General features: G+C 39.9%; 1 protein-coding gene across 2 annotated transcripts in view; it reads left to right on the top strand.

The window, feature by feature from the left end:
- ZNF267 (zinc finger protein 267) overlaps positions 1 to 26,929 on the top strand; it is a 52,709-nt gene that overhangs the window by 8,700 nt on the left and 17,080 nt on the right. For both annotated transcript variants that reach the window (XM_008987586.4, XM_008987585.4), the window contains 2 exons: positions 8,969 to 9,095; positions 9,634 to 9,729. In XM_008987586.4, coding sequence (XP_008985834.3) covers positions 9,062 to 9,095; positions 9,634 to 9,729 — 130 coding nt within the window. In that variant the 5' untranslated portion in view covers positions 8,969 to 9,061. The remainder of the gene's footprint in view (positions 1 to 8,968; positions 9,096 to 9,633; positions 9,730 to 26,929) is intronic.

The following is a 26,929-nucleotide window of genomic DNA, read 5'->3' on the forward strand; positions in this document are numbered from 1 at the left end:
AGATGGATATGCTAATCTGCCCTCCCAAATCTCAGATTGCTGGTTTAACAGGGCACTCAGGTCAGTGTGTTTTGTGCGGGGTGCCGCTGCGCTGCGGCGCTGGCCTAAACGGCCCGCCCTAGCCGGGAGGGCTGCGCTTCCCATGTCTCTCCTACACCTGGGAATTTCCCCGTTCTGTGGGCAACAAAGATCCGTCTGGAAATGCGGCTAGGACTCACCCTCTGCGCGTTCCTTCACTGAGAGCTGCAATCCCGAGTTGTTCCTACCGCGCCATCTTGGAAAACTCCTTTAATGCTAAATTTTATGAGACAGAACTTGGCACCTGCTAGAAGTGTTTATATATGGTTAATTATTTACTAAATGATCTGTCATCCTGGAAATAAGTAAGTGGCATATTTATTGTCTGAAAGGGAAGGATACTTTTGCGTTTTCTGTTGAGGTATAACTTGTAAAGGTGTTTCAGTTTCCTTCACTTCTATAAACACTGTTTGAGTAGTTTTGCTTTCTTCAAACACTGGACATTTTCTCATTTAATACTAAGTGAATAACCCTGACTGGGAAGCAGAAGGCTGAGCTTAGTGAGTGCAAACTAACCCAGTCTTGAGCCTGCAAGAAGAGGTCACTGAAGGCTCAGTTAGTTCTTCCTGGGGAGCTTCACCTGCAGGTGTCCCAGCCTGCTCACCTCAACCATGGAAGGAGCCCTTTATACTGAGAAGCTACAGAGCGCTGGATAGCTGAAAATGCACAGAAAGAGGCAGGTGGGGTTGGGATGGAAGCGGGGTTGGGAGGCTCTTTCTGAGGATGGAAATTGTAATTGCCCTGGGGCTATTTGGTTTGGTTTTTCTCCCTAGAAACCACGGGCACTAAAACCACTTCCATATGGTATAATCGCCTACCTGTTAATCATGTTAACACTGCCCCCAACAACTGGCTTTCCCTCTGTGTTTTCCTAACGTGTGGCACGCAGAATCTCAAATCTACCACTGTGTTTCCCCAGCCTGAGGCTTGCAGTAAAATATTAAATTTCCAGTTCCTTCCCCACATTTTATTTGATTTTGTCAAATAAGACAAATTCAGGTTTAGGTAAAAAGTTCCTTAATTCTAAAGGAGTATTGCTACAGGGGGAAAGCATCCACTGTAAGAGCTTTGTGGATCTCAAAGGTTGGGCAGACAATGGCTTTCTTTCACAGGGAGGAACAAACAAGCTCAGAAAGAAGGTGGGAGGGGAAGGGCAGGATTAGGTGCCAAAATCAGATTCTAGATCAGAGAATGTTTCATGCTGAGGTCAGCCTGTTCTTAGGAGGGGCATAAGGAGGGGTTGGATGTTGACCAGGCTGTGGGTATGTCAAAGTCCAGCAACCTGGAGAAAAAAGGTTGGTTAAGTAGTTCATTCTGAATACTGAAGACACAACTGTTCAGCTAAGTCAGAAAGGTGGGTGTGGAGAGTCTGTGGCTTTGTGATGACTAAATCAGGGAGCATCATCGAAGTCATAATAGGGTGGGTGTTTGCAGTAAGCTGCTCTTGGAGAACACAAAAGATGGGGGATTTCTTTAATCACAGCTATTTACCAGGTTACTATTCCTATCTTTTCCTACTACTTTTCTTGGCCCTGTATGTATTTATTCCATTTGGCTGTTTTGAACTGTATCCTTATGATAACCTGATAAACGTTAAGTAAATTGATTTCCTGAGTTCTGTGAGTAGATCTTTGAAATGATTGAACTTAAGGATAGGGTTTTGGGTGCCCTTGGTTTGTAGGCAGTAGCTTGGAAGTATAGTTGGGCCTCCAGGAATTGTGACTGGCATCTGAAGTGGGGGTGGTGTTGTAGGACTGAGCCTAGAACATGTAGGGCCTGTGCTGACTCTGGGTGGTGTCAGAATTAAGTTGTTTGCTAAACACCTTAATTGTTGGAGGATTCGTTGGTGTTCAGCAAACTCTACACATTTGGTGTCAGAAGACAGACCTCACAGGAGCTTGGGCTAGAGAAAGACTCCAAGTGTCTGGGGGAAGGGAGGCTTTGTTCTGCACACAGGCTGCCCCACTGTGCATCATCCTTTGATTCCAGGAGTGCTAGGGTGACAGGGGACTGAAGACCGAGAGGAAAGGAGTTCTGGGAAGAGACCCCCTCCTCCACCCAGCTGCCACCATATGATTCCTGCCCACTCCCGAACATACCCACTAGGCATTGACATGTCCCCGCCCCTCCCAGGAGAAGGCTTGACCCTCAGGAATTGCACCCACAGTACCTTGCTTCCAGTTTCTTGCCAAAAACTCATACAAGTGCCTGAGGGCTCCTGACTTGTCATCCCAGATGCTGAATCTGTAGCAGCCGCCTACTTTCTCCTTCAACCTAGGCTAATCAACCTAGGTTGATCAACCACCTAATCATAATGTCACCTGCCTGCATGGGCCCAGGAATATGTCAGAGCATAGCCCCACCTGGGCCAGTATCTGTAGCACAAACCAGTCCTTCCACCAGCTTGGCACTGCCGCCTGCTCATGGTTCCCCAGTAGCATTTTCTCTTCTGCCTTTTATTTCCCCACAAGCCCCCCTTTTTTTACGTGTACTGTGTTCCCAAGGTCACCCCTCAGGTGCCTGAATCCAGCACCTATCGGAATTCAGATGTCCATGAGCTCAAGACCATGGCCCTAGACCTGGCTGTTATAAAAGCAAATACAAATTAGGAATACAAGACTTAATCCTTCTTGAAAATAAGAGGGCCGGGTATGGTGGTTCATGCCTGTAATCCCAGCACTTTGGGAGGCCGAGGCGGGTAGATCACAAGGTTAGGAGTTCGAGACCAGCTTGGCCAACACGGTGAAACCCCGTCTCTACTAAAGATACAAAATATTAGCTGGGCGGGGTGGTACGTGCCTGTAGTCCAAGCTACTTGGGAGGCTGAGGCAGGAGAATCGTTTGAAACCGAGAGGCAAAGGTTGCAGTGAGCCGAGATTGTGTCACTGCACTCCAGCCTGGGCGACAGGGCGAGACCCCATCTCTTAAAAAAAAAAAGGGAAAGAAATTTTTTTTTTCTTAAAGCACTTTCTTTGGAAAAGTTTCATATGTAAATTATTTTTGTTTTACAATCTGTCTGAATCATTCTAACAGCTAAATAGGCGATTTGTCAGTCGTTTTGACTCATGACTGCCTTTCTCTAGGAACTGGGAATCACTGATATAAAATGTAAATAGCAAAGAAGATACAGCTGTATCCCACAGTTTCTCTAGGAGAGCAGGCACCTAGCTCCAAGTTGCAAATCTACCTGTCACGAAGACATGAAGTTTATTTTTCCATTGAATATAGCCAGTTAAAAAACAAAGATGGCCTCCCAATTCCCAGGTGAATTTAGCGTGAACTATATCTGACAAATAGTGCTGTTAGGTCTTCTACTTGAGGACTAATTAATTATGGTGACTTTCACCAGTGGGCATTTTCCCAGTCTCTTTGCAGGTTGCCTATTATGTCCTTTACATTCTGGTCTAATTGTGTAATAAAACAATTTTCTTTCTTTTCTACCATTGTGGATAGTTTTTCTGGGGTTGGAGATGATTTTATGATTTACTTAATAACATTTTTCAAACATTGCCCAGAATTACCCCACAGAATATAAACATGTAAGGTGCCCATAAGACTTCACTCCAGAGGATCCTTTCCCTCTTTGATTTTTATTCACAACATACAGTTGTGCAGCAAAGTGCCCATTGCCCCCAAAATCTGTAGGCAGAATGGTCTCTCTGCTTAGTTGGGATCTTCAGTCCCTTATAGAATAGTTTGACTAGATTTCTACAAAAATAAGTTTACAGGGCTGTTCCACTTCTGTCATTCCATGCCCCTGGCATCTTCAGACCTGAAACTGATTCAGAGACCATGAGGCCTGGAAACCAACCAGGCACACACACGTGCATTGAGTAGGCCTGAGAATCTCAACATTCCCCTCATCCTCTTGCCCAAATGCCCATGAGTGTGCATAGGGCACCGGCCACTTCCTTGCCCCTCCCGCACCTAAATCGGCAGCTTCAAATTCTGAACCCAGGTCCTGGGCTTCTCCAGGATGTGTGAGAGCAGCCTTCCTCTAGTTTTCCGCTCTTCACAGAAATACTCAAGAATTGCAGAGCCAGGCTGATTCCACCTGGAGTCTGGAAGTGAAGGCTGATCTCCAAAAGACAGGGCCAGACTTTGGACCGAGGATGTATAGAAAATCCAGGGGACATTTTCTGCATTGTGAGAGATCAACATGGACTTTGTAAATCCCTCCTTTTGGAGTGAGGCCCTCAGAGTTTTCAAGATCTTGTCCAGTGAGCTACAGCAGTTCTGTGAGGGGTTCCTTTTATAAACAATCTGGTGGCAGAGTCTGTAAGTGTAAAGCAGCACCTTAGCAGAGGGAGGGCAGGGCCACAACTTTCCAGATCCGTGAGTGAAGCTACACCTACCTGTGTGCTGTGTTACTGGAGTAGGGTCAACTTGTCCTCTCTTGTACCCAAGAGTTAACTGATCAGGTGTAGGTAATAACATATCTGGCCCTACCATGACAACTCAGTTTTCTACTCTGGTTCCACAAGGACAACTTGAGTCTTTCCTGCCTAAATCACCATTGGGTTTTCATCCCAGGGTTACCAGGGACTCTTCACCAGCACCTAGGGATCCTTGAGACACTTGGTTATATCCTGTGCAGACAGGGGTCAGGCTGACAATGGGCTAATCTTGCTTCAGTCTCAGAGGAAGAGGAATGAGTTATCCAGGTTTTCTTTCTCCTTTAACATAAGGAATATCTTTATTTGGTATCCAAATGGGCATTGCTCCAGTTTTCTAATGTGTGGATGAAGAACAAGGAGGAGGTCTGAAGACTCAGACTGATAGGTAAACCAATTGCTTTCATTTCATATGGCCATTAGAAAAACAGATGTAGCAGCCGTAGTCCCTACTGTCCAGGAACTTTCAGTCTAGAGCAGATGGATGATGTTGAATTCACCATCTTGTCAGGAGCAAGAACAGAGGTGTATAGGGAACTTGGGCTTCATTTGGGACACTGCCTGTATGTTAACATTGTGAGTTCTGATGTCAGCACATGAAGGGCTGCCCATCGACAAAAGAGTTGTTATTATAATTATTATTTATATTGCTTTTTTCTTTTTAAGGATAATTGTGTAGCTACTAATATAATTTTCTCAGAAAGCCCTACGTGTTTTGGTTAAATTGCTTGTTATTGCATGTTACAAAATAGGTTGAAGCTTAAACAGTTAAAACAAGGCAAACCATGGGAGTCAAGTTCTTGTTGGTCAGGCTTAGGAAAGACAGAACTGAAAATAAACCAGCAGGGTAGAGATGAGAAGCCTAGGGCCCACGTCCCCCCTCATCTACTCTGCCCAAATCCACCCTCTTCTGAGCCTTGTCCAGGTCTGCCTCTACCCTGGAGCCTCCCCTCATAGGACTGACTAGAGGAGATCAGATTTCTGGGTGGCTGCTGCTGCCATTTCTTTAGAGGTGGTGCTCACAATTTCTCCAAAACCAAAAGCAAGTAAATGAGGGCAAAGGACTCACTTTAAAAATTGTTTGGAAATTTAATGTTTCTTCTTATTGAAACCAGTACCTCTAGAAACATTGCACCTGGCAACCTCTTTTCCATTTCTGCAGATCCAGTAGTTGCTCCACAAGTTGTAATGAAGTCAATGTAAAGATGTAAAGACAATAATGAGAAATTCTTCTCTCGCTCTGTTCCCAGGCTGGAGTGCAGTGTTGTGATCTTGGCTTACTGCATTCTCTGCCTCCCTGGTTCAGGTGATTCTACTGCCCCAGCCTCCCGAGAAGCTGGGATTACAGGCATGCCATCATGCCGAGCTAATTTTAGTAGAGATAGGGCTTCACAATGTTGACTAGGCTGGTCTTGAACTCCTAACTTCAAGTGATCCACCTGCCTTAGCCCCCGAAAGTGCTGGGATTTCAGGTGTGAGCTACCGTACCTGGCCAAGAAATTCTTCTAAACTAAATTTCACTCCTTCCTTTCTGTATTCCTCCCATATGTCTATAGTTAGCTTTTATAGTGATAGGGAAACAGAAGAAGAAATAGAAAGGCTGGGCCATCTAAATCCTGCTGGGAATTATGGGATACTCAGGACCTGCGTCCCAGGGGTTTATATGATTTAACTCACACCATGTGATGTTCTCAGCACAGTGCATGCTGTGAGCATATAGTACAAGCTCAGTAAACACTGCGTTAGTTCATGTATCCATGCTGTTTTTCAAATGCTGTCTTGGACGTTACTGTCTTCTCCAGCCTCTGTAGGCTTTAAATGGCTGGCAAATGATGTGAGCTTTCAGGACAGTGGTTCGTGGTTCTCGCTGTGAACAAAAACTATTTGTGTTGTGAGTAAAAGTACTGTGTGTGAGGGACCCTGTGTGCTGTGTCTGCTTCCTCTAGCTGAGTGTTATTGATGATGGGTCTAGGAGGAGCAATATCAGCATTGACTAGGGACTTGTTAAAGAAGCCAGTTCAAAGAAACTTTCCAAAGATCAGAATCACATTACTTAGAGCGGGCCCAGAATACCAAATGATATGTATGCATATTGAACCTTGAGAGACAATGCTTAGCTAAGTGATTCTCAGCCCAGGCTTCTAAGTAGGGTCACCTGGCCAGGTTGAGGAACTATGGTCACCTGTATCTTCCCCCACAGATTGCTTTTTATGATTATATTAAGATTATGATTTACTTTTCCCCTCCACTCATATCACAGCAGTGATTATGGGCCCATCTGTGCATCAGCACTAATACCAATTTGTCTTATTACCGCCGATGCTAACTTCATTCACCTGGTTCAGGTGCGCTTTACCAGATTCCTTCACTATAAAGTTAATCATTTTTCTTTTTGTCTTTAATGAGTATCTAGGAGGGAGGATTTACTGAGTGATAAACCATCACATTTAATCCAGAGACTCCCATTTCTTTTTAGTTTCCCTTTGCTTGTAGCTTTCTTTGCAGAGCGAAGGCTCTTACATTTGTTGACAGGAGATAACAGCTTTTGAGCCTGGAAATTCTGAAGCAGCTCTTAGTTCTGTAGGTTTCCATTTTATTTCATCTCATATCACAAGCATATCCTTATTGCTTCTCTATGTTTTCAGAGAAAGAACAAGAATTAATGTATAGTCAATATATCTATCGTCTATTAACATATAGTAAATATGTCTTATTGTCTATTAACATATAGTCAACACAGTAAATATATCTATTGTCTTAAAATTCTAAGATATATAATAGCACAGAGAATAAGCATAAGAAAAGCTTGGAAAAAAGTACCAGACTCAGAAACAAGAGCTTTTAGTTTATATCATTGTAGGTATTGGTCTTTATAAAGTTATTTAAAAACACAAAAAATATATCATCCACAAAGAGTTTTATAGTTTTTATACAATTTAAAATATTTTCTAATTCTGTTTACACAGAAATATTCTCTTACTCTTAATGTGTATATAGTTACCATTTTTGTGTGTGTGCATGAAAAACGAAAGCATTATTTGATCAGTAATGTGTGGTTGCCTTCTTGTTTTCATTACTCAGTTATGAAATTTTCTCTAAACATTCTGTTAAGGTTGTTTTTGTATATTGGCCTGTATGTCCTTTTGAGATAAATTCTTAATCAGATAAACTGAGGCAAAATACAAGCTTTACTAAGTAGCAAACATTTGGAAAATATTCTTATATAAGAGGAGGAATCCTATAATTTTTCTCATAGATTATTTATTGGGTTTTGTATATGTAAACAAGTGTTAGGACGACATCTGATATACAGTATATGTTCAAAAAGGATTACTACCATTCTAGCTATTATGTTGTAACTTGCAAATTTCATAAAACTCTCAGTTTCACATCATGCCTGAATTCTTCCCTCAGTGTTCTGCCTCTCTGCTATTCAAAAGTGGCTTCTGGACCTGAAGCATTAACACTACTGGTGAATACTTGTTAGAAATGTAGACACTCAGACAGCTGTGGTGGCTCATGCCTGTAGCTTCAGCTACTTAGGAGGCTGAGACAAGAAGATCACCTGAGTCCAGGACGTTGAAGTTGCAGTGAACCAAGATTCCATCACTGCACTCCAGCCTGGGTGGCAGAGCGAGACCTGTGTCAAAATAAAAAATTAAAAACCATAGAAATGCTGAAACTCAGGCCAAAACCTAGATCAGAATCCGCATTTGAATAAGATCTCCAGTTTGTTGTTGTATACAATAAAACTTGGAAAGGATCTAAGTCACCATGACTTTTCCACCTGAGAATTATATACAACTGATTCTGGATGGTGGAAATATAGCACTAAAAAAATGTATATTCCTGTTTTTGAATTTTAAAGTGTTGGCAACATAGTTTATATCGACCAATTTCTAGACTCATTGCTAGAATGAAACTTACACATCACCTCAAATAAAAAGGCAAATGTCAAGATCAAACATGAAAATTTTCTATATCAGATTATAAAAACATACATTCCCAGCCTTTCTAGTGTTTTTGCAAAGCAAAAACAAAATTGTACAGAAGGTGGCAGTGTTGATTCATTTGAGGGGAACAAGATACCTTTACAGTACCAACATACATTAAATGCAAAAAATTCCAATGAACATATTGGTTGTATTACAAAATAATGAAGCCAGCTAATTACCATCAAGTTACTTAACTTTACAAAATAAAGTGAAGCAGCAAAGAGCTAAAAGCAGAAAAGACATAGTTTTATATTTTACATATGCTTTAGTTTTATATTTTATATTCTGTGTAAATAATATCTACAGTAGTTTTGAGGATTTTATTTAACTCTCCACAGAGATTGAGACTACATTAGAAAATATTACTGTGTTAAAAATTATCTTATTGAATAATTCAGGTCACTTATATAAGTCAGAACCAATAACTGTCTTTCCATCTTGGGACAAATGAAGAACTCTGCTATGGCCACATGGTCAATGTATTGTTTATTTTTATTTCAGGGACTGGTGACATTCAGGGATGTGGCCATAGAATTCTCTTTGGAGGAGTGGAAACACCTGGAACCAGCTCAGAAGAATTTGTACTGGGATGTGATGTTAGAGAACTACAGAAACCTGGTCTCTCTGGGTGAGGATAACTTGCCTTCAGAATATCTAATAACAGCGTTTTATATCTTTTCTTTTCAGACTGTCTCTTGGATCTTGTGCTTTCTATGAATTAGTTTCAGATTCTTGTTTTCAGGATAAAATTGGGGGTTTTGTTGATATAGAAAAAATTTCATAATGTTTGATCTTGACATTTGCCTTTTTATTTGAGGTGATGTGCAAGTTTCACTCTAGCAGAGTCTAGAAATTGGTTAACATAAACTATTGTTGCCAACACTTTAAAATCCAGTATTTAAAAATTTTGATTCAGTCAGATTTGTAAGAGAACTTGGGATCCCCAAATTTAAAATGTTGCCTAAATATTCTAAAGAAGCTGGTAGGAAACAGTATTTTGAAAAACACTTTTCTAGAATCTTCTATAATATCTTCTTTTTTCTACTGAGCACAGTAAAAAAAGAAATTAGAAATTGTTAGAAATTAATCCTGTCCTGTGGGGCCAAAAAAAGTATAAAAACATAAAAAGAACTGTCAGAATCATGTGACTTTTTCTAATAAAACAGGTCTTACTATCTCTAAGCCGGACCTGATTACCTTTTTGGAGCAAAGGAAAGAGCCCTGGAATGTGAAGAGTGCAGAGACAGTAGCCACCCAGCCAGGTAGGTGGGAGTGAATGAATAGATGACATGGGTGAGAGGTCCAGAGGTCAGGAAAGAACCAGACCTTGAAATGTGGATTGGGAAGTTCTCCAATGGAAATGATTTTTGAGAAGCCTAAGTTTATTTCTCTTGCTGTCACAGAGGGACATCTTCTGTCTCATGCTCTGAAATCATCTAATGATTCTCCTTTCCCTTCTGCGATCTACCATCATATTCACAGTGACAGCCAAAGTGCTCCCCTTGGCCTGTGAGGGCCTGTGTGATCTGACTGCTCTTCCATTGATTTGGGGGCTCTGGGAAAGTCTGTGCATGTTTCTACCTCTACGTGAAACCACTTTTAAGTTCTGTTTTTGACTCATGTCTGAAGTGTGTGAGGGGAGTGATGGACAGTGGGATTTTATTCAGAAGTTCCAGGAATTCTGTGGACAGATGTCACATATTTTTGATATATTAATTTTTAATTTTATTGTGGTTTCCGAGGTGATCCTACAGAAATTAAGATGTAGTAATTTTATCAAACCACAAAGCATCTTCCTAAATATAAGAAAATCTAATTTTGTTTCACTTCAACTTTTTATTTTTCCCACCCTAAGATGAGAAATTTAAATTCTATAGGCATAAATTCCACAAATGTAAAATAGTTTAATGTGTATTACTCAGTATGTAGAATTCTTATCTAACTTTTGTCTATGGGAAGCTTAGAACATTGCCTAGTATATAACAAAGCCTAAACTCTTGCCTTGTATTTTAACTATCATTTTATAATTTCATCTGGTTAAGTATGAAGCTGACTGAGAATGTGTCCTTTAGTTTTTTTTTCTTGACATATGATTCTTTCCACAAGTATAAATGGTATCTATTTAAAGGGTACATCTTGATGATTTGATACGCATACACATTGTTTAATGACTAACACAACAAAGTTAATTACCATATTAGTCATCTCACATCAGACGCCAGTTGTTTTGTGTGTGGTGAGAGCTCTTAAGATGTACACTGTTAACAAGTCTCAAGTATACTATAGAGCAGAGGTCTATAGTACTGGTCTGTGACCTGTTAGGAATCTGGCCACGCAGCAGGAGATGCCCATTATTGAGCCAGCAAGCATTACTGCCTGAGCTCTGCCTCCTGTCAGATCAGTGGCAGCATTCAGTTCTCATAGGAATTCGAACCCTATTGTGAACTGTGCATGTAAAAGATCCAGGTTGTGTGTTCTTTATGATAATCTATTGAATGCCTGATGATTTGAGGTAAAAGAATTTCATCCCAAAACCATCCCTCACTCGACCTCCATCCATGGTAAAATTATCTTCCATAAGACTGGTCCCTGCTGCCAAAAAGGTTGGGGACCGCTACTATAGAGTATCGTTAACTGTATTTACAAGGCTTTACATTGGATATTCAGAATTTATCTTGTAAATGAAAGTTTGTGCTCATTACCATTATGTGCACCTGGTTTATTCATCCATGTTGTCAAAATTGCAGGAGTACCTTCTTTGTTATGGCTGAAAAATATTCTGTATATTGTGAATAATTGGCTATGAACATAGGGATACAGATATATCTTTGACATACTGATTTTATTTCCTTTGCTTATACAGTTAGAAGTAGGATACTTCTATTTTTAATTTTTTCGAGGTGCCTTCATGCCATTTTTCATAATGGCTGGATCAGTTTACATTTCCACTGACAGTGTACAAGGGTTTTCTTTTCTCCATGCTCTGACTCTTACTATTGTTAATATTTCTTGACTCTTAAAAGCAGGCATTCTAACAAGTGTGAATATTTATATCTTGATTTTTAACAGTTATTATTCTAACAAGTGTGAGGTGATATCTATTGAGGTTTTACTTGCATTTTCCTGATGAATAATGACATTGAGAACCTTTTTATAAACCTGTTTGCTACTTCTATGTATATTTGGAGAAATTTCTACTTGGGTCCTTTGCAAATTTTTAAGTCATATTCACTTTTTTTTTTTGCTATTGAAGTGTGTGAGAATCTTATATATTTTGGATATAAAACTCTTATCAGACATATTTTTTCCCAATCCCTGGGTTGCTTTTTCATGTTCTGTGTTTTCTTTACTGTCACACACCTTTTTGTTTGATGTAATGCTACTTGTTTTTATTTTTTACTTTTTTTTTCCTTGTGATTTTTTGGTGTGATATCCAGAAAAATTATTGCCAAGGCCAGTGTCAAAGAGATTGTTCCTTATGCTTTGTTCTAGAAGTTATACAGTTTCTGGTTTTGCATTTAGTGTTAATTCTTTTGAGTTAATTTTTGTACATGGTATAAACGTTCAATTTTATTCTTTTGCACATGACTACTTTTTTTCAGCATTATTTGTTGAAGAGATTATACCCTTTGTGTATCTTGTCCAAGTATTACTTGACTGTATATGCCATGGTTTCTTTCTGGTTTCTATATTCTATTCCATTGGTCTATGTGTCTGTTTTTGTGTCAGTACCATACTCTTGATTAGTATAGCTGTGTAATCATTTGAAATGAAGAAGTGTGATGCCTCTAGCTTTGTTCTTCTTTTTCAATATTGCATTGTGTACTTGGAGTTATTTGTGATTCTGTAGAAGTTTTAGAATTTTTTCCCTTTCTGTGAAAAATGCCATTAAAATTTTAATACAGATCGCATTGGATCAGTAAATCACTTTGTGAAGTATGGACATGTTAGCAATATATTTTTTCTAATCAATGAAAAAGAAAAATATGTGTCTTTTTCAATTACTTTCATCAGTGTTTTATAGATTTTGACCAGATCTTTCACCTCCTTTGTTAAATGAAGTTATATAAATTTTTTATACTATTATAAATAAGATTTTTTTTAAATTGCATTTTAGGTTTTGGGGTACATGTGCAGAACATGCTAGTTGCATAGGTACACAGTTGGCAGTGTGTTTTGCTGCCTTCCTCCCCTTCACCCACATTTGGCATTTCTCCCCATGCTTTCCCTCCCCAGTTCCCCCCCCGCTGCTGTCCCTCCCCTATTCCCCCCAATAGATCCCAGTGTATAGTGCTCCCTTCCCTGTGTCCATGTGTTCTCATTGTTCATCACCCGCCTATGAGTGAGAATATGCGCGGTATTTCATTTTCTGTTCTTGTGTCAGTTTGCTGAGAATGATGTTTTCCAGATTCATCCATGTCCCTACAAAGAACACAAACTCATCATTTTTGATTGCTGCATAATATTCCATGGTGTGTATGTGCCACATTTTCCCTGTCCAGTCTATCATCGATGGGCATCTGGGTTGGTTCCAGGTCTTTGCTATTGTAAACAGTGCTGCAATGAACATTCGTGTGCATGTGTCCTTATAGTAGACCGATTTGTAGTCCTTTGGATATATACCCAGTAATGGGATTGCTGGGTCAAATGGAATTTCTATTTCTAGGCCATTGAGGAATCGCCACACTGTCTTCCACAATGGTTGAACTAATTTACACTCCCACCAGCAGTGTAGAAGAGTTCTTGTTTCTCCACATCCTCTCCAGCATCTGTTGTCTCCAGATTTTTTAATGATTGCCATTCTAACTGGCGTGAGATGGTATCGCAATGTGGTTTTTTTTTTTTTTTTTTTTTAATTTTTTTATTGGATTATAGGTTTTGGGGTACATGAGCAGAGCATGCAAGACAGTTGCGTAGGTACACACATGGCAGTGTGCTTTGCTTTTCTTCTCCCCTTCACCCACCTCAATGTGGTTTTGATTTGCATCTCTCTGATGACCATTGATGATGAGCATTTTTTCATGTTTGTTGGCCTCATGTATGTCTTCTTTTGTAAAATGTCTGTTCATATCCTTTGCCCATTTTTGAATGGGCTTGTTTGTTTTTTTCTTGTAAATCTGTTTGAGTTCTTTGTAAATTCTGGATATCAGCCCTTTGTCAGATGAGTAAACTGCAAAAATTTTTTCCATTCTGTTGGTTGCCAATTCACTCTAGTGACTGTTTCTTTTGACGTGCAGAAGCTGTGGAGTTTCATTAGGTCCCATTTGTCTATGTTGGCTTATGTTACCAATGCTTTTGGTGTTTTGGTCATGAAGTCCTTGCCTACTCCTATGTCCTGAATGGTTTTGTCTAGATTTTCTTCTAGGGTTTTTATGGTGCCGGGTCTTATGTTTAAGTCTTTAATCCATCTGGAGTGAATTTTAGTGTAAGGTGTCAGGAAGAGGTCCAGTTTCTGCTTTCTACATATGGCTAGCCAGTTTTCCCAACACCATTTATTAAACAGGGAATCCTTTCCCCATTGCTTGTTTTTGTCAGGTTTATCAAAGACTGTATGGTTGTAGATATGTTGTGTTGCCTCCGATGCCTCTGTTCTGTTCCATTGGTCTATATCTCTGTTTCGGTACCAGTACCATGCTGTTTTGATTACTGTAGCCTTGTAGTATAGTTTGAAGTCCAGTAGTGTGATGCCTTCTGCTGTGTTCTTTTTGCTTAGAATTGACTTGGCTATGCGGGCTCTCTTTTGGTTCCATATGAAGTTCAAGGTGGTTTTCTCCAGTTCTGTGAAGAAAGTCAATGGTAGCTTGATGGGGATAGCATTGAGTCTGTAACTTACTTTGGGCAGTGTGGCCATTTTCACGATATTGATTCTTCCTAACCATGAACATGGAATGTTTCTCCATCTGTTTGTGTCCTCTCTTATTTCATTGAGCAGTGGTTTGTAGTTTTCCTTGAAGAGGTCCCTTACGTTTCTTGTAAGTTGTATTCCTAGGTATTTTATTGTCTTTGTAGCAGTTGTGAATGGCAGTTCATTCTTGATTTGGCTCTCTTTAAGTCTGTTGTTGGTGTATAGGAATGCTTGTGATTTTTGCACATTGATTTTATATCCTGAGACTTTGCTGAAATTGCTTGTCAGTTTCAGGAGATTTTGGGGTGAGACGATGGGGTCTTCTAGATATACAATCATGTCATCTGCAAATAGAGACAATTTGGCTTCCTACTTTCCTATTTGAATAGCCTTTGTTTCTTTTTCTTGCCTGATTGCTCTGGCTAGAACTTCCAGTACTATATTGAATAGGAGTGGTGAGAGAGGGCATCCTTGTCTAGTGCCAGATTTCAAAGGGAATGCTTCCAGTTTTTGCCCATTCAGTATGATATTGGCTGTTGGTTTGTTGTAAATAGCTTTTATTATTTTGAGATATGTTCCATCAATACCGAGTTTATTGAGGGTTTTTAGCATAAAGGGCTGTTGAATTTTGTCAAATGCCTTCTCTGCGTCAATTGAAATAATCATGTGATTTTTGTTTTTGGTTCTGTTTATGTGGTGAATTACATTTATAGACTTGCCTATGTTGAACCAGCCTTGCATCCCCGGGATGAATCCTACTTGATCATGATGGATGAGTTTTTTGATTTGCTATTGCAATCGGTTTGCCAGTATTTTATTGAAGATTTTTGCATCTGTTCATCATGGATATTGGCCTGAAGTTTTCTCTTCTTGTTGGGTCTCTGCCGGGTTTTGGTATCAGGATGATGTTGGTTTCATAAAATGATTTGGGAAGGATTCTCTCTTTTTGGATTATTTGGACTAGTTTCAGAAGGAATGGTACCAGCTCCTCTTTGTGTGTCTGGTAGAATTCGGCTGTGAACCCATCTGGACCTGGGCTTTTTTTGTGTGGTAGGCTCTTAATTGCTGCCTCAACTTCAGACCTTGTTATTGGTCTGTTCATAGTTTCGGCTTCCTCCTGGTTTAGGCTTGGGAGGACACAAGTATCCAGGAATTTATTTATTTTTTCCAGGTTTACTAGTTTATGTGCATAGAGTTGTTTGTAGTATTCCCTGATGATGGTTTGAATTTCTGTGGAATCTGTGGTGATTTCCCCTTTGTCGTTTTTTATTGCATCTATTAGGTTGTTCTCTCTTTTCTTTTTTATCAGTCTGGCTAGTGGTCTATTTTGTTGATCTTTTCAAAAAAACCAGCTCTTGGATTTATTGATTTTTTGAAGGGTTTTTCGTGTCTCTATCTCCTTCAGTTCTGCTCTGATCTTAGTTATTTCTTGTGTTCTGCTGGGTTTTGAATTTTTTTGATCTTGCTCCTCTAGCTCTTTCAATTTTGACGATAGGGTGTCAATTTTGGATCTCTCCACTATTCTCATGTGGGCACTTATTGCTATATATTTTCCCCTAGAGACTGCTTTAAATGTGTCCCAGAGATTCTGGTATGTTGTGTCTTTGTTCTCGTTGGTTTTGAAGAACTTCTTTATTTCTGCCTTCATTTCATTGTTTATCCAATCAACATTCAAGAGCCAAGTGTCTCTTTTCCATGAAGCCAACTGGTTCAGTTTCCATGAAGCTGTGCGGTTCTGAGTTAGTTTCTGAATTCTGAGTTCTTACTTGATTGCACTATGGTCTGAGAGACTGTTAGGATTTCAGTTGTTTTGCATTTGCTGAGGAGTGCTTTACTTCCAATTATGTGGTCAATTTTAGAATAGGTGTGATGTGGTGCTGAGAAGAATGTATATTCTGTGGATTTGGGGTGGAGAGTTCTGTAAATGTCTATCAGGTTTGCTTGTTCTAGGTCTGTGTTCAAGTCCTGGATATCCTTGTTAATTTTCTGTTTCGTTGATCAGTCTAATATTGACAGTGAAGTGTTAATGTCTTTCACTATTATTGTGTGGGAGTCTAAGTCTCTTTGTAAGTCATTAAGAACTTGCCTTATATATGTGGGTGCTCCTGTATTGGGTGCATATATATTTAGGATCGTTAGCTTTTCTTGTTGTATCGATCCTTTTACCATTGTGTAATGTCCTTCTTTGTCTCTTTTGATCTTTGTTGCTTTAATGTCTATTTTTTCAGAGATGAGTATTGCAACTCCTGCTTTTTTTTTTTGCTCTCCATTTGCTTGGTAAATCTTCCTCCATTTCTTTATTTTGAGCCTTTGGGTAGCCTTACATGTGAGATGGGTTTCCTGGATACAGCACACCGATGGGTTTTGGATTTTTATCCAATTTGCCAGTCTGTGTCTTTTGATTTGTGCATTTAGTCCATTTACATTTAGGGTTAATATTGTTATGTGTGAATTTGATACTGCCATTTTGATGCTAGCTGGCTGTTTTGCCCGTTAGTTGATGCAGATTCTTCATTTTGTTGATGCTCTTTAGCATTTAGTGTGATTTTGGAATGGCTGGTACTGGTTGTTCCTTTCTATGTGTAGTGCCTCTTTCAGGAGCTCTTGTAAAGCAGACCTGATGGTGACAAAATCTCTGAGTACTTACTTGTTTGCAAAGGATTTTATTTTTCCTTCACTTCTGAAGCTCAGTTTGGCTGGATATGAAATTCTGGGTTGAAAGTTCTTTTCTTTAAGGATGTTGAATATTGGCCCCCACTCTCTTCTGGCTTATAGGGTGTCTGCCGAGAGATCTGCTGTGAGTCTGATGGGCTTCCCTTTGTGGGTAACCCGACCCTTCTCTCTGGCTGCCCTTAGTATTTTCTCCTTCATTTCAACCCAGGTGAATCTGACGATTATGTGCCTTGGGGTTGCTCTTGTGGAAAATCTTTGTGGTGTTCTCTGTATTTCCTGCATTTGAGTGTTGGCCTGTCTTGCTAGGTGGGGGAAATTTTCCTAGATAATATCCTGAAGAGTATTTTCCAGCTTGGATTCATTCTCTTCGTCGCATTCTGGTACACCTATCAAACGTAGGTTAGGTCTCTTCACATAGTTCCACATTTCTTGGAGACTTTGTTCATTCCTTTTTGCGCTTTTTTCTCTAATCTTGGCTTCTCCTTTTATTCCATTGAGCTTTTTTTAAATTTTTTTTTTATTTTTTATTGGATTTTAGGTTTTGGGGTACATGAGCAGAGCATGCATGACAGTTGCGTAGGATCACACATGGCAGTGTGCTTTTTTTTCCTTCTCCACTTCACCCACATTTGGCATTTCTCCCCAGGCTATCCCTCCCCACCTCCCCCTCCCACTGGCCCTCCCCTTTTCCCCCCAATAGACCCCAGTGTTTAGTACTCCCCTTTCTGTGTCCATGTGTTCTCATTTTTCATCACCCGCCTATGAGTGAGAATATGCGGTGTTTCATTTTCTGTTCTTGTGTCAGTTTGCTGAGGATGACGTTCTCCAGATTCATCCATGTCCCTACAAACGACACAAACTCATCATTTCTGATTGCTGCATAATATTCCATGGTGTATATGTGCCACATTTTTCCAATCCAGTCTATCATCAATGGGCATTTGGGTTGATTCCAGGTCTTTGCTATTGTAAACAGTGCTGCAATGAACATTCGTGTACATGTGTCCTTATAGTAGAACGATTTATAGTCTTTTGGATATATACCCAGTAATGGGATTGCTGGGTCAAATGGAATTTCTATTTCTAAGGCCTTGAGGAATCGCCACACCGTCTTCCACAATGGTTGGACTAATTTACACTCCCACCAACAGTGTAAAAGTGTTCCTTTTTCTCCACATCCTCTCCAGCATCTGTTGTCTCCAGATTTTTTAATGATCGCCATTCTAACTGGCGTGAGATGGTATCTCAATGTGGTTTTGATTTGCATCTCTCTGATGGCCAGTGATGATAAGCATTTTTTCATATGATTGTTGGCCTCATATATGTCTTCTTTCGTAAAGTGTCTGTTCATATCCTTTGCCCACTTTTGAATGGGCTTGTTTTTTTCCTGTAAATCCGTTTGAGTTCTTTGTAAATTCTGGATATCAGCCCTTTGTCAGATGGGTAAACTGCAAAAATTTTTTCCCATTCTGTTGGTTGCCGATCCACTCTAGTGACTGTTTCTTTTGCCGTGCAGAAGCTGTGGAGTTTCATTAGGTCTTATTTGTCTATTTTGGCTTTTGTTGCCAATGCTTTTGGTGTTTTGTTCATGAAGTCCTTGCCTACTCCTATGTCCTGGATAGTTTTGCCTAGATCTCCTTCTAGGGTTTTTATGGTGCCAGGTCTTATGTTTAAGTCTTTAATCCATCTGGAGTTAATTTTAGTGTAAGGTGTCAGGAAGCGGTCCAGTTTCTGCTTTCTGCACATGGCTAGCCAGTTTTCCCAACACCATTTATTAAACAGGGAATCCTTTCCCCCTTGCTTGTTTTTGTCAGGTTTATCAAAGATTGTATAGTTGTATGTATGTTGTGTTTCCTCCGGTGCCTCTGTTTTGTTCCATTGGTCTATATTTCTGTTTTGGTACTAGTACCATGCTGTTTTGATTACTGTAGCCTTGTAGTATAGTTTGAAATCCGGTAGTGTGATGCCCCCCCCCGCTGTGTTCTTTTTTCTTAGAATTGACTTGGCTATGCGGGCTCTCTTTTGGTTCCATATGAAGTTCATGGTGTTTTTCCAGTTCTGTGACGAAAGTCAATGGTAGCTTGATGGGGATAGCGTTGATTCTGTAAATTACTTTGGGCAGTATAGGCATTTTCACGATATTAATTCTTCCTAACCATGAACATGGAATATTTCTCCATCTGTTTGTGTCCTCTCTGATTTCGTTGAGCAGCGGTTTGTAGTTCTCCTTGAAGAGGTCCCTTATGTTCCTTGTGAGTTGTATTCCAAGGTATTTTATTCTTTTTGTAGCAATTGTGAATGGCAGTTCGTTCTTGATTTGGCTTTCTTTAAGTCTGCTATTGGTGTAGACGAATGCTTGTGATTTTTGCACATTGATTTTATATCCTGAGACTTTGCTGAAGTTGCTTATCAGTTTCAAGAGTTTTTGGGCTGAGGTGATGGGGTCTTCTAGGTATACTGTCATGTTGTCTGCAAATAGAGACAATTTGGCTTCCACCTTTCCTATTTGAATACCCTTTATTTCTTTTTCTTGCCTGATTGCTCTGGCTAGAACTTCCAGTACTATATTGAATAGGAGTGGTGAAAGAGGGCATCCTTGTCTAGTGCCAGATTTCAAAGGGAATGCTTCCAGTTTTTGCCCATTCAGTATGATATTGGCTGTTGGTTTGTCATAAATAGCTTTTATTACTTTGAGATACGTTCCATCGATACCGAGTTTATTGAGGGTTTTTAGCATAAAGAGCTGTTGAATTTTGTCAAGTGACTTCTCTGCGTCAATTGAGATAATCATGTGGTTTTTGTTTTTGGTTCTGTTTATGTGGTGAATTACGTTGATAGACTTGCATATGTTGAACCAGCCTTGCATCCCCGGGATGAATCCTACTTGATCATGGTGAATAAGTTTTTTGATTTGCTGTTGCATTCAGCTTGCCAATATTTTATTGAAGATTTTTGCATCTATGTTCATCATGGATATTGGCCTGAAGTTTTCTTTTCTTGTTGGGTCTCTGCCGGGTTTTGGTATCCGAATGATGTTGGTCTCGTAAAATGATTTGGGAAGGCTTCCCTCTTTTTGGATTGTTTGAAATAGTTTTAGAAGGAATGGTACCAGCTCCTCTTTGTGTGTCTGGTAGAATTCGGCTGTGAATCCGTCTCGACCTGGGCTTTTTTTGTGTGGTAGGCTCTTAATTGCTGCCTCGACTTCTGACCTTGTTATTGGTCTATTCATAGTTTCAGCTTCCTCCTGGTTTAGGCTTGGGAGGACACAGGAGTCCAGGAATTTATCCATTTCTTCCAGGTTTACTAATTTATGCGCATAGAGTTGTTTGTAATATTCTCTGATGATGGTTTGAATTTCTGTGGAATCTGTGGTGATTTCCCCTTTATCATTTTTTATTGCATCTATCTGGTTGTTCTCTCTTTTATTTTTAATCAATCTGGCTAGTGGTCTGTCTATTTTGTTGATCTTTTCGAAAACCCAGCTCTTGGATTTATTGATTTTTTGAAGGGTTTTTCGTGTCTCAATCTCCTTCAGTTCAGCTCTGATCTTAGTTATTTCTTGTCTTCTGCTGGGTTTTGAGTTTTTTTGATCTTGCTCCTCTAGCTCTTTCAATTTTGACGATAGGTTGTCAATTTTGGATGTCTCCATTCTCCTCATGTGGGCACTTATTGCTATATACTTTCCTCTAGAGACTGCTTTAAATGTGTCCCAGAGGTTCTGGTATTCCATTGAGTTGATGTTCCACTTCTGATATCCTTTCTTCTACTTCGTCAATTCAGCTGTTGAAACTTATGCATGCTTCGTGAAGTTCTCGTGTTGTGTTTTTCAGCTCCTTTGGTTCCTCATATTCCTCTCTAAGTTGTCCATTTTTGTTATCATTTCCTCAAATCTTTTTTTCAAATATTTTTTTCCAAGGTTCTTTGTTTCTTTGCATTGATTTAGAACATGTTCTTTTAGCTCATGGAAGTTTCTTATTACCCACCTTCTGAAGCCTGATTCTGTCATTTCATCACACTCATTCTCTGTCCAGCTTTGTTCCCTCACTGGTGAGGAGTTTTGGTCCTTTGAGGAGGCGAGGTGTTCTGGTTTCGGGTGTTTTCCTCCTTTTTGCGCTGGTTTCTTCCCATCTTTGTGGATTTATCTACCTGTCATCTGAGTGGTTGCTGACTTTCCAATTGGGTCTCTGAGTGGACGTCCAGATTGTTGATGATGAAGTATTTCTGTTTCTTAGTTTTCCTTCTGACAGTCTGGCCCCACTGCTGTAGGACTGCTGAGGTCCACTCCAGGCCCTGCTTGCCTGGGGAACTCATGTAGCAGCTGCGGAACCGTGAGGGTTGATACCAGATTCTTCTTCTGCTATCTTTGTTTCTGAATGATGTCCACCAAATGTCAGTCTGATCAGTCCTTTGTGAGGTGACTCTTTGGATATACGGGGGTCAGGGAGCTGCTTGAGGAGACTGTACTTTATAGGAGCTCAAGTGCTGAGCTTTGAGCTCTGTTGTTCATTCAGGGCTGCTAGGCAGGTACGTTTAAGTCTGCTGTAGCAGAACTCATAAAGCGCCCCCACTTTTATTTCCTCACGTGCTCTGTTCCAGGGAGTTAGTGCTCCATTTATGAGTATCCGTTGCACTGTACAAATAAGATTTTTTTGTAACTTTTTTCTCAGATAGTTTATTGTTAGCATATGGAAATGCGGCTAATGTTTGTATGTTTTTGTGGCCTCAGCTTTACTGAATGGATTTATTAGCTCTTTTTTTTTTTGGTTTGGTATAATCTTTAGGGTTTTCTATGTTTTAAAATCACCTCATCTGTAAACAGTGAGCATTTTACTTCTTTATTCCTGATTTGAATGTTTTTTGTTTCTTTTTCTTACCTAATTGTTCTGACTTGATTTCTCACTACTCTTTTGAATAGAAGTGTTGCGATTGGGCACCCCTGGCTTGTTTCTGATACTAGAGGAAACCTTCAGCATTTCACTGTGGAGTATGCCCTGAATGCTTGTTATGTATATGGCCTTTATTGTGTTGAGATGGATATTTTTGTATATATGTTGTTTGGAGTTTTTATTATGAAAATTTGCTTAATTTTGTCAGAGGCTTTTAATAGATTTTTTGAGAGGATTATATGATTTTCATATTTTTGTTACTGTATTAAGACAGCCTTGCATCTCAGGGATAAATCCTACTAGATAATGATGTATGATCCTGTTAATGTGTTTTTGAATTTGTTGTCTAGTATTTTGCTGAGAATTGGCTTGTTCTTTTTTTGTAGTGCCTTTATCTGGCTTCATTATGAGGTGTTGGCCTCATAAAATGAGTTTGAAAGTGTTTTTTTCTTTCAGTTTTTTGAAAGAGTTTGAGAAGTGTTGATATTAATTCTTTAAATGCTTGATACAGTTTACACAGGAAGTCATTTGGTCATGGGCTTTTTTTAAATTGGGAGATTTTTGATTCTGTCTTCTTCCTCATTGTTAGTCTTTTTGGTATTTCTATTTCTTTGTAATATGTTGTTCTTTCTAAGAATCATTTCTTTGAAGTTATCTTTTTTTGTCATGTAATTGTTCATAATAGTTTCTTAGTTTTTCTTTTCCTGTGATATCAGCTGGAATGACTACTTTTTCATTAACAACTTTTTGAGTCCCCTCTCTTTTATTCCCTTAGATAATCTCGGAAAAGTTTTTTCATTTTGTTTTCTTTAGAAGACTCAACTCTTAGTATTTTGATTTTTTAAAAATTATTTTTCTAGTCTCTGTTTTCTCTCTTATTGCTCTAATCCATATGATTTCCATAATTATGCCAACATTGGGATTATTTTGTTCTTGATAAAGTTCCTTAAGGATTAGAGTGTTTATTTGAGATCTTTGTTTTCCTTATTGAGAACCTTATCATTTTATACTTCTATCTTAGAACTGCTTTTGTTACATCTCAGAAGTTTTGGTTTCTTGTGTCTCCAGTTTCATTTGTATTAAGATAGTTTTTGATTTCCCTTTTGATATCATGGTTGTTCAGAACATGTTGTTGAATGTCATCACTGTATTAGTCCATTCTTACATGGTTCTAAAGAAATACCTAAGACTGGGTAATTTATAGAGAAAAGAGATTCAATTGGCTCACAGTTCTTCAGGTTGTACAGAAGCATGGCACCAGCATCTGCTTGGCTTCTGGCGAGGGCCTCAGGAAGTTTGCAATCATGGCAATTGGTAAAGGGAGAACAGGCAGTTACATGGCAAGAGCAGGAGCAAGAGAGTGAGTTACGAGATTCTACACACTTTTAAACAACCAGATCGCATAAGATCTCACTATCAAGGACAGCATCAAGGAATTCTTGAGGTATCTGCCCCCATTATCCAAATACCCCATATTAGGTGCCCCCGCAACATTGGGGATTACTTTTCAACTTGAGTTTTGTGGTGGGAGACAAAACATCCACACTGTATCACACATGTTTGTGAGTTTTTGAGTTTTCCTCCTGCTATTGATTTTCTAGTTTTATACCATTGTGATCAAAAAGATATAATTTTAATCTTCTTAAATTGAAAAACTTATTTTTTATTTTTGTTTTAACATATCTATCCTAGAGAATATTCCATGTATTCTTGAGAAGAATGTGTATTCTCATACTGTTTGATAAAATACTGTATTTAGTTTATAGTGTTATACATGTGGACTCTCTTCTTAGTTTTCTGTCTAAATATTCTATGCTTTGTTGTAAGTAGGATGTTAAAGTTTCCTGTTACTGTATTTCAGTTTCTCAACACAGGTATGTTAATGTTTGCTTTAGGTGCTCCAGTGTTGGGTGCATACATACTTTTAATTTCTATATCCTCTTAACAAATTAACTTCTTTATCATCATGTAGTGAACTCCTTTGACTCTTGAAACAGACTTTTGCATGGGAGTCTATTTTGTCTTTAACTGCCCTGACTGTTGGTTGTTATTTGCAGGCATTGTGTTTTCTGTTCTTTCACTTAAGTTATGTTTGTCCTTTAATCAAGTCAGTCTCTTGTAAGCAGCATACTGTTAGTTTAAAAATTTTCTTTAACACTTTGTGTTTATTTTAGTCTGTTTTATTTTCTATAACAAAATACCACAGACTGGCTAATTTACTTTTGCTTTCCACTGTGATTGTGAGTCCTCTCCAGACACATGGAACTGTGAGTCTATTAAACCTCTTTCTTTTGTGAATCACCCAGTCTTAGGTGTGTCTTTATCAGCACTGTGAAAATGGACTAATACAATAAATTGGTACCAGTAGTGTGGGCGCTGCTGAAAAAATACCTGAAAATATGGAAGTGACCTTGGAACTGGGTAACAGGCAGAGGTTGGAACAGTTTGGAGGGCTCAGAAGAATACAGGAAATGTGGGAAAGTTTGGGGCTTCCTTGAGACTTGTTGAATGGCTTTGACCAAAATGCTGATAATGATATGGAAAACAAAATCCAGGCTGAGGTGGTCTCAGATGATGTATTAGTATGTTCTCACACTGCTGATAAAGGCATACCTGAGATTGGGCAATTTATAAAAGAAAGAGGTTTAATGGACTTACAGTTCCACATGACTGAGGAGGCCTCACAATCACAGTGGAAGGCAAAAAGGAGCAAGTCATGTCTTACATGGATGGCAACAGGCAAAGAGAAAGGGAGCCTGTGCAGAGAAATTCCCATTTATAAACCATCAGATCTTGTGAGACTTATTCACTATCATGAGAATAACACAGGAAAGACCTGCCCCCATGATTCAGTTACCCTCAACCAGGTCCCTTCCACAATACTTGGGATTTCAAGATAAAATTTGGGTGGGGACACAGTCAAACAATATCATTCTGCAACTAGCCCCTCCCAAATCTCATGTCCTCACATTTCAAAACAAATTATCTCTTCCCAACAGTCCCCAAAGTCTTATTTCAGCATTAACTCAAAAGCCCACAGTCCAAAGTCTTATCCTAGATAAGGCAAGTCCCTTCCACCTGTGAGCCTATAAAATCAAAAGCAAATTGGTTACTTCCTAGATACAATAGGGGTGCAGGCACTGGGTAAATACAGCCATTTCAAATGGGAGAAATGGGCCAAAACAAAGGGGCTATAAGCCCCATGCAAGTTCGAAATCTCATGGGGCAGTCAAATCTTAAAGCTCCAAAATGATCTCCTTTGACTCCATGTCTTATATCTAGGTCACGCTGATGCAAGAGGTGGGCTCCCATGGCCTTGGACAACTCCGCCCCTGTGGTTTTGCAGGGTAAAGCCCCACCTCCTGACTGCTTTCACGGGCTGGTGTTGAGTGTCTGAAGCTTTCTCAGGTGCATGGTGCAAACTGTCAGGTGCATGATGCAAATTCTCAGGCACATGGTGCAAACTGTCAGAATGGTGTGACCCCTCCAAGACCATTCTGGGGTCTGGAGGACTGTAGCCCTCGTCTCACAGCTCCACTAGATGGTGCCCTAGTAAGAACTATGTGTGGGGGCTCTGACCCCACATTTCCCTCCTGCTGCCCTCCACGAGGGCCCTGCTTCTGCAGCAACCTTCTGCCTGGGCATCCAGGCATTTCCATACGTCCTCTGAAATGTAGGTGTGGGTTTCCAAAGCCCAGTTCTTGACTTCTGTACACTTGCAGTCTCAGCACCACATGGAAGCTGCCAGAGCTTGGGGCTTGCATTCTCTGAAGCCACAGCCTGAGCTCTGTGTTGGCCCCTTTCAGCCACCCCTGGAGCAGCTGGCATGCAGGGCACCAAGTCCCTAGGCTGCACACAGCATGGGGACCCTGGGCCTGGCCCAGGAAACCACTTTTTCCTCTTAGATGTCTGGGCCTGTGATGGGAGGGACTTCCATGAAGACCTCTGACATGCCCTGGAGACATTTTCCCCATTGTCTTGGTGATTAACATTCAGCTCCTTGTTACTTATGGAAATATCTTTAGCTGGCTTGAATTACTCCTCAGGAAATGGGAGTTTCTTTTCTATTACATTGTTAGGCTGTAAATTTTTCGAACTTTTATGCTCTGCTTCCCTTATAAAACTGAATGCCTCTGACAGCACCCAGGTCACCTAGGTTACAGAGCTGCTTTAAGATTCACAGTGAGACTGATGGTAGCAGGCATGCCTTTATGGGCATAGATGTGTGTGCCTTCAGGGAGGTCTCAGGGCTGAGCATAACTGCTACTGAACTGTGGCTGCATGAAGCTGGAGCCAGGTTATAGTGCCACTTCAGGTCCACATTCAGATTGTTGTTGATGGTCCTATAAATAGAACCACAGATAGATATTTTTCCCTGAGGATCTCTGTGTGGGAAGGATTTTTTTTCCAGACCATGGCTGAGAGGTGAAGAGGGTAGGTTTTGCCTGATTCATGTGTCACAGACAGGACCAAATTCTGCATGTATGTCACCTAAGGCTTAGGTGGGTATACATTGTCCTTGGTTCTTGGCAGATGGTCCTAGTGCAGGAAAAAAGCCAAGTGGGGTATAGCTAAGTCTGCAGTGGTATGTGGCAAGTTTTGTTCTGTAGCCAGGACCATGATTAGCAAACCTGTCACTTGGTCAAGGGCAGTGTCTAAGGTTGACCAACAAGGTAGCATTTTTCAAGAGTAGTGATTCTCTCTTCATGTCTTCCTTTTGGGCCATGGCTTCATGGACATTTTGTAATTTTGTGTTCAATTTGTCAGATTTGATGAGATCTTTCCTAGCGGTGTTCAGTTATGTGACTGGAGAGGGCAGCCAGGTGCTCTTTCATTTGGCTCTGATCCCTTGACTATTAGGATTTCCTGGAGCTTAATTACTTTAGCAAGTTCTTCCTCATTGCTTAAGGAACCATCAAAGATCTCTTCCCATTCAAGCTTGATGTATTTTCCTGTTCATGGTTACGTCAAGCACTCCATCTGTTATTGTTTTTTTTTTTTTCTGATTATTCTGTCCTTTAAGAATCATTAGCTTTTTGTGTGTGACACCTACTTCTA

The sequence above is a fragment of the Callithrix jacchus genome, chromosome 12 (assembly GCF_049354715.1).
Source record: "Callithrix jacchus isolate 240 chromosome 12, calJac240_pri, whole genome shotgun sequence".
In the NCBI taxonomy this organism is placed as follows: domain Eukaryota; kingdom Metazoa; phylum Chordata; class Mammalia; order Primates; family Cebidae; genus Callithrix; species Callithrix jacchus.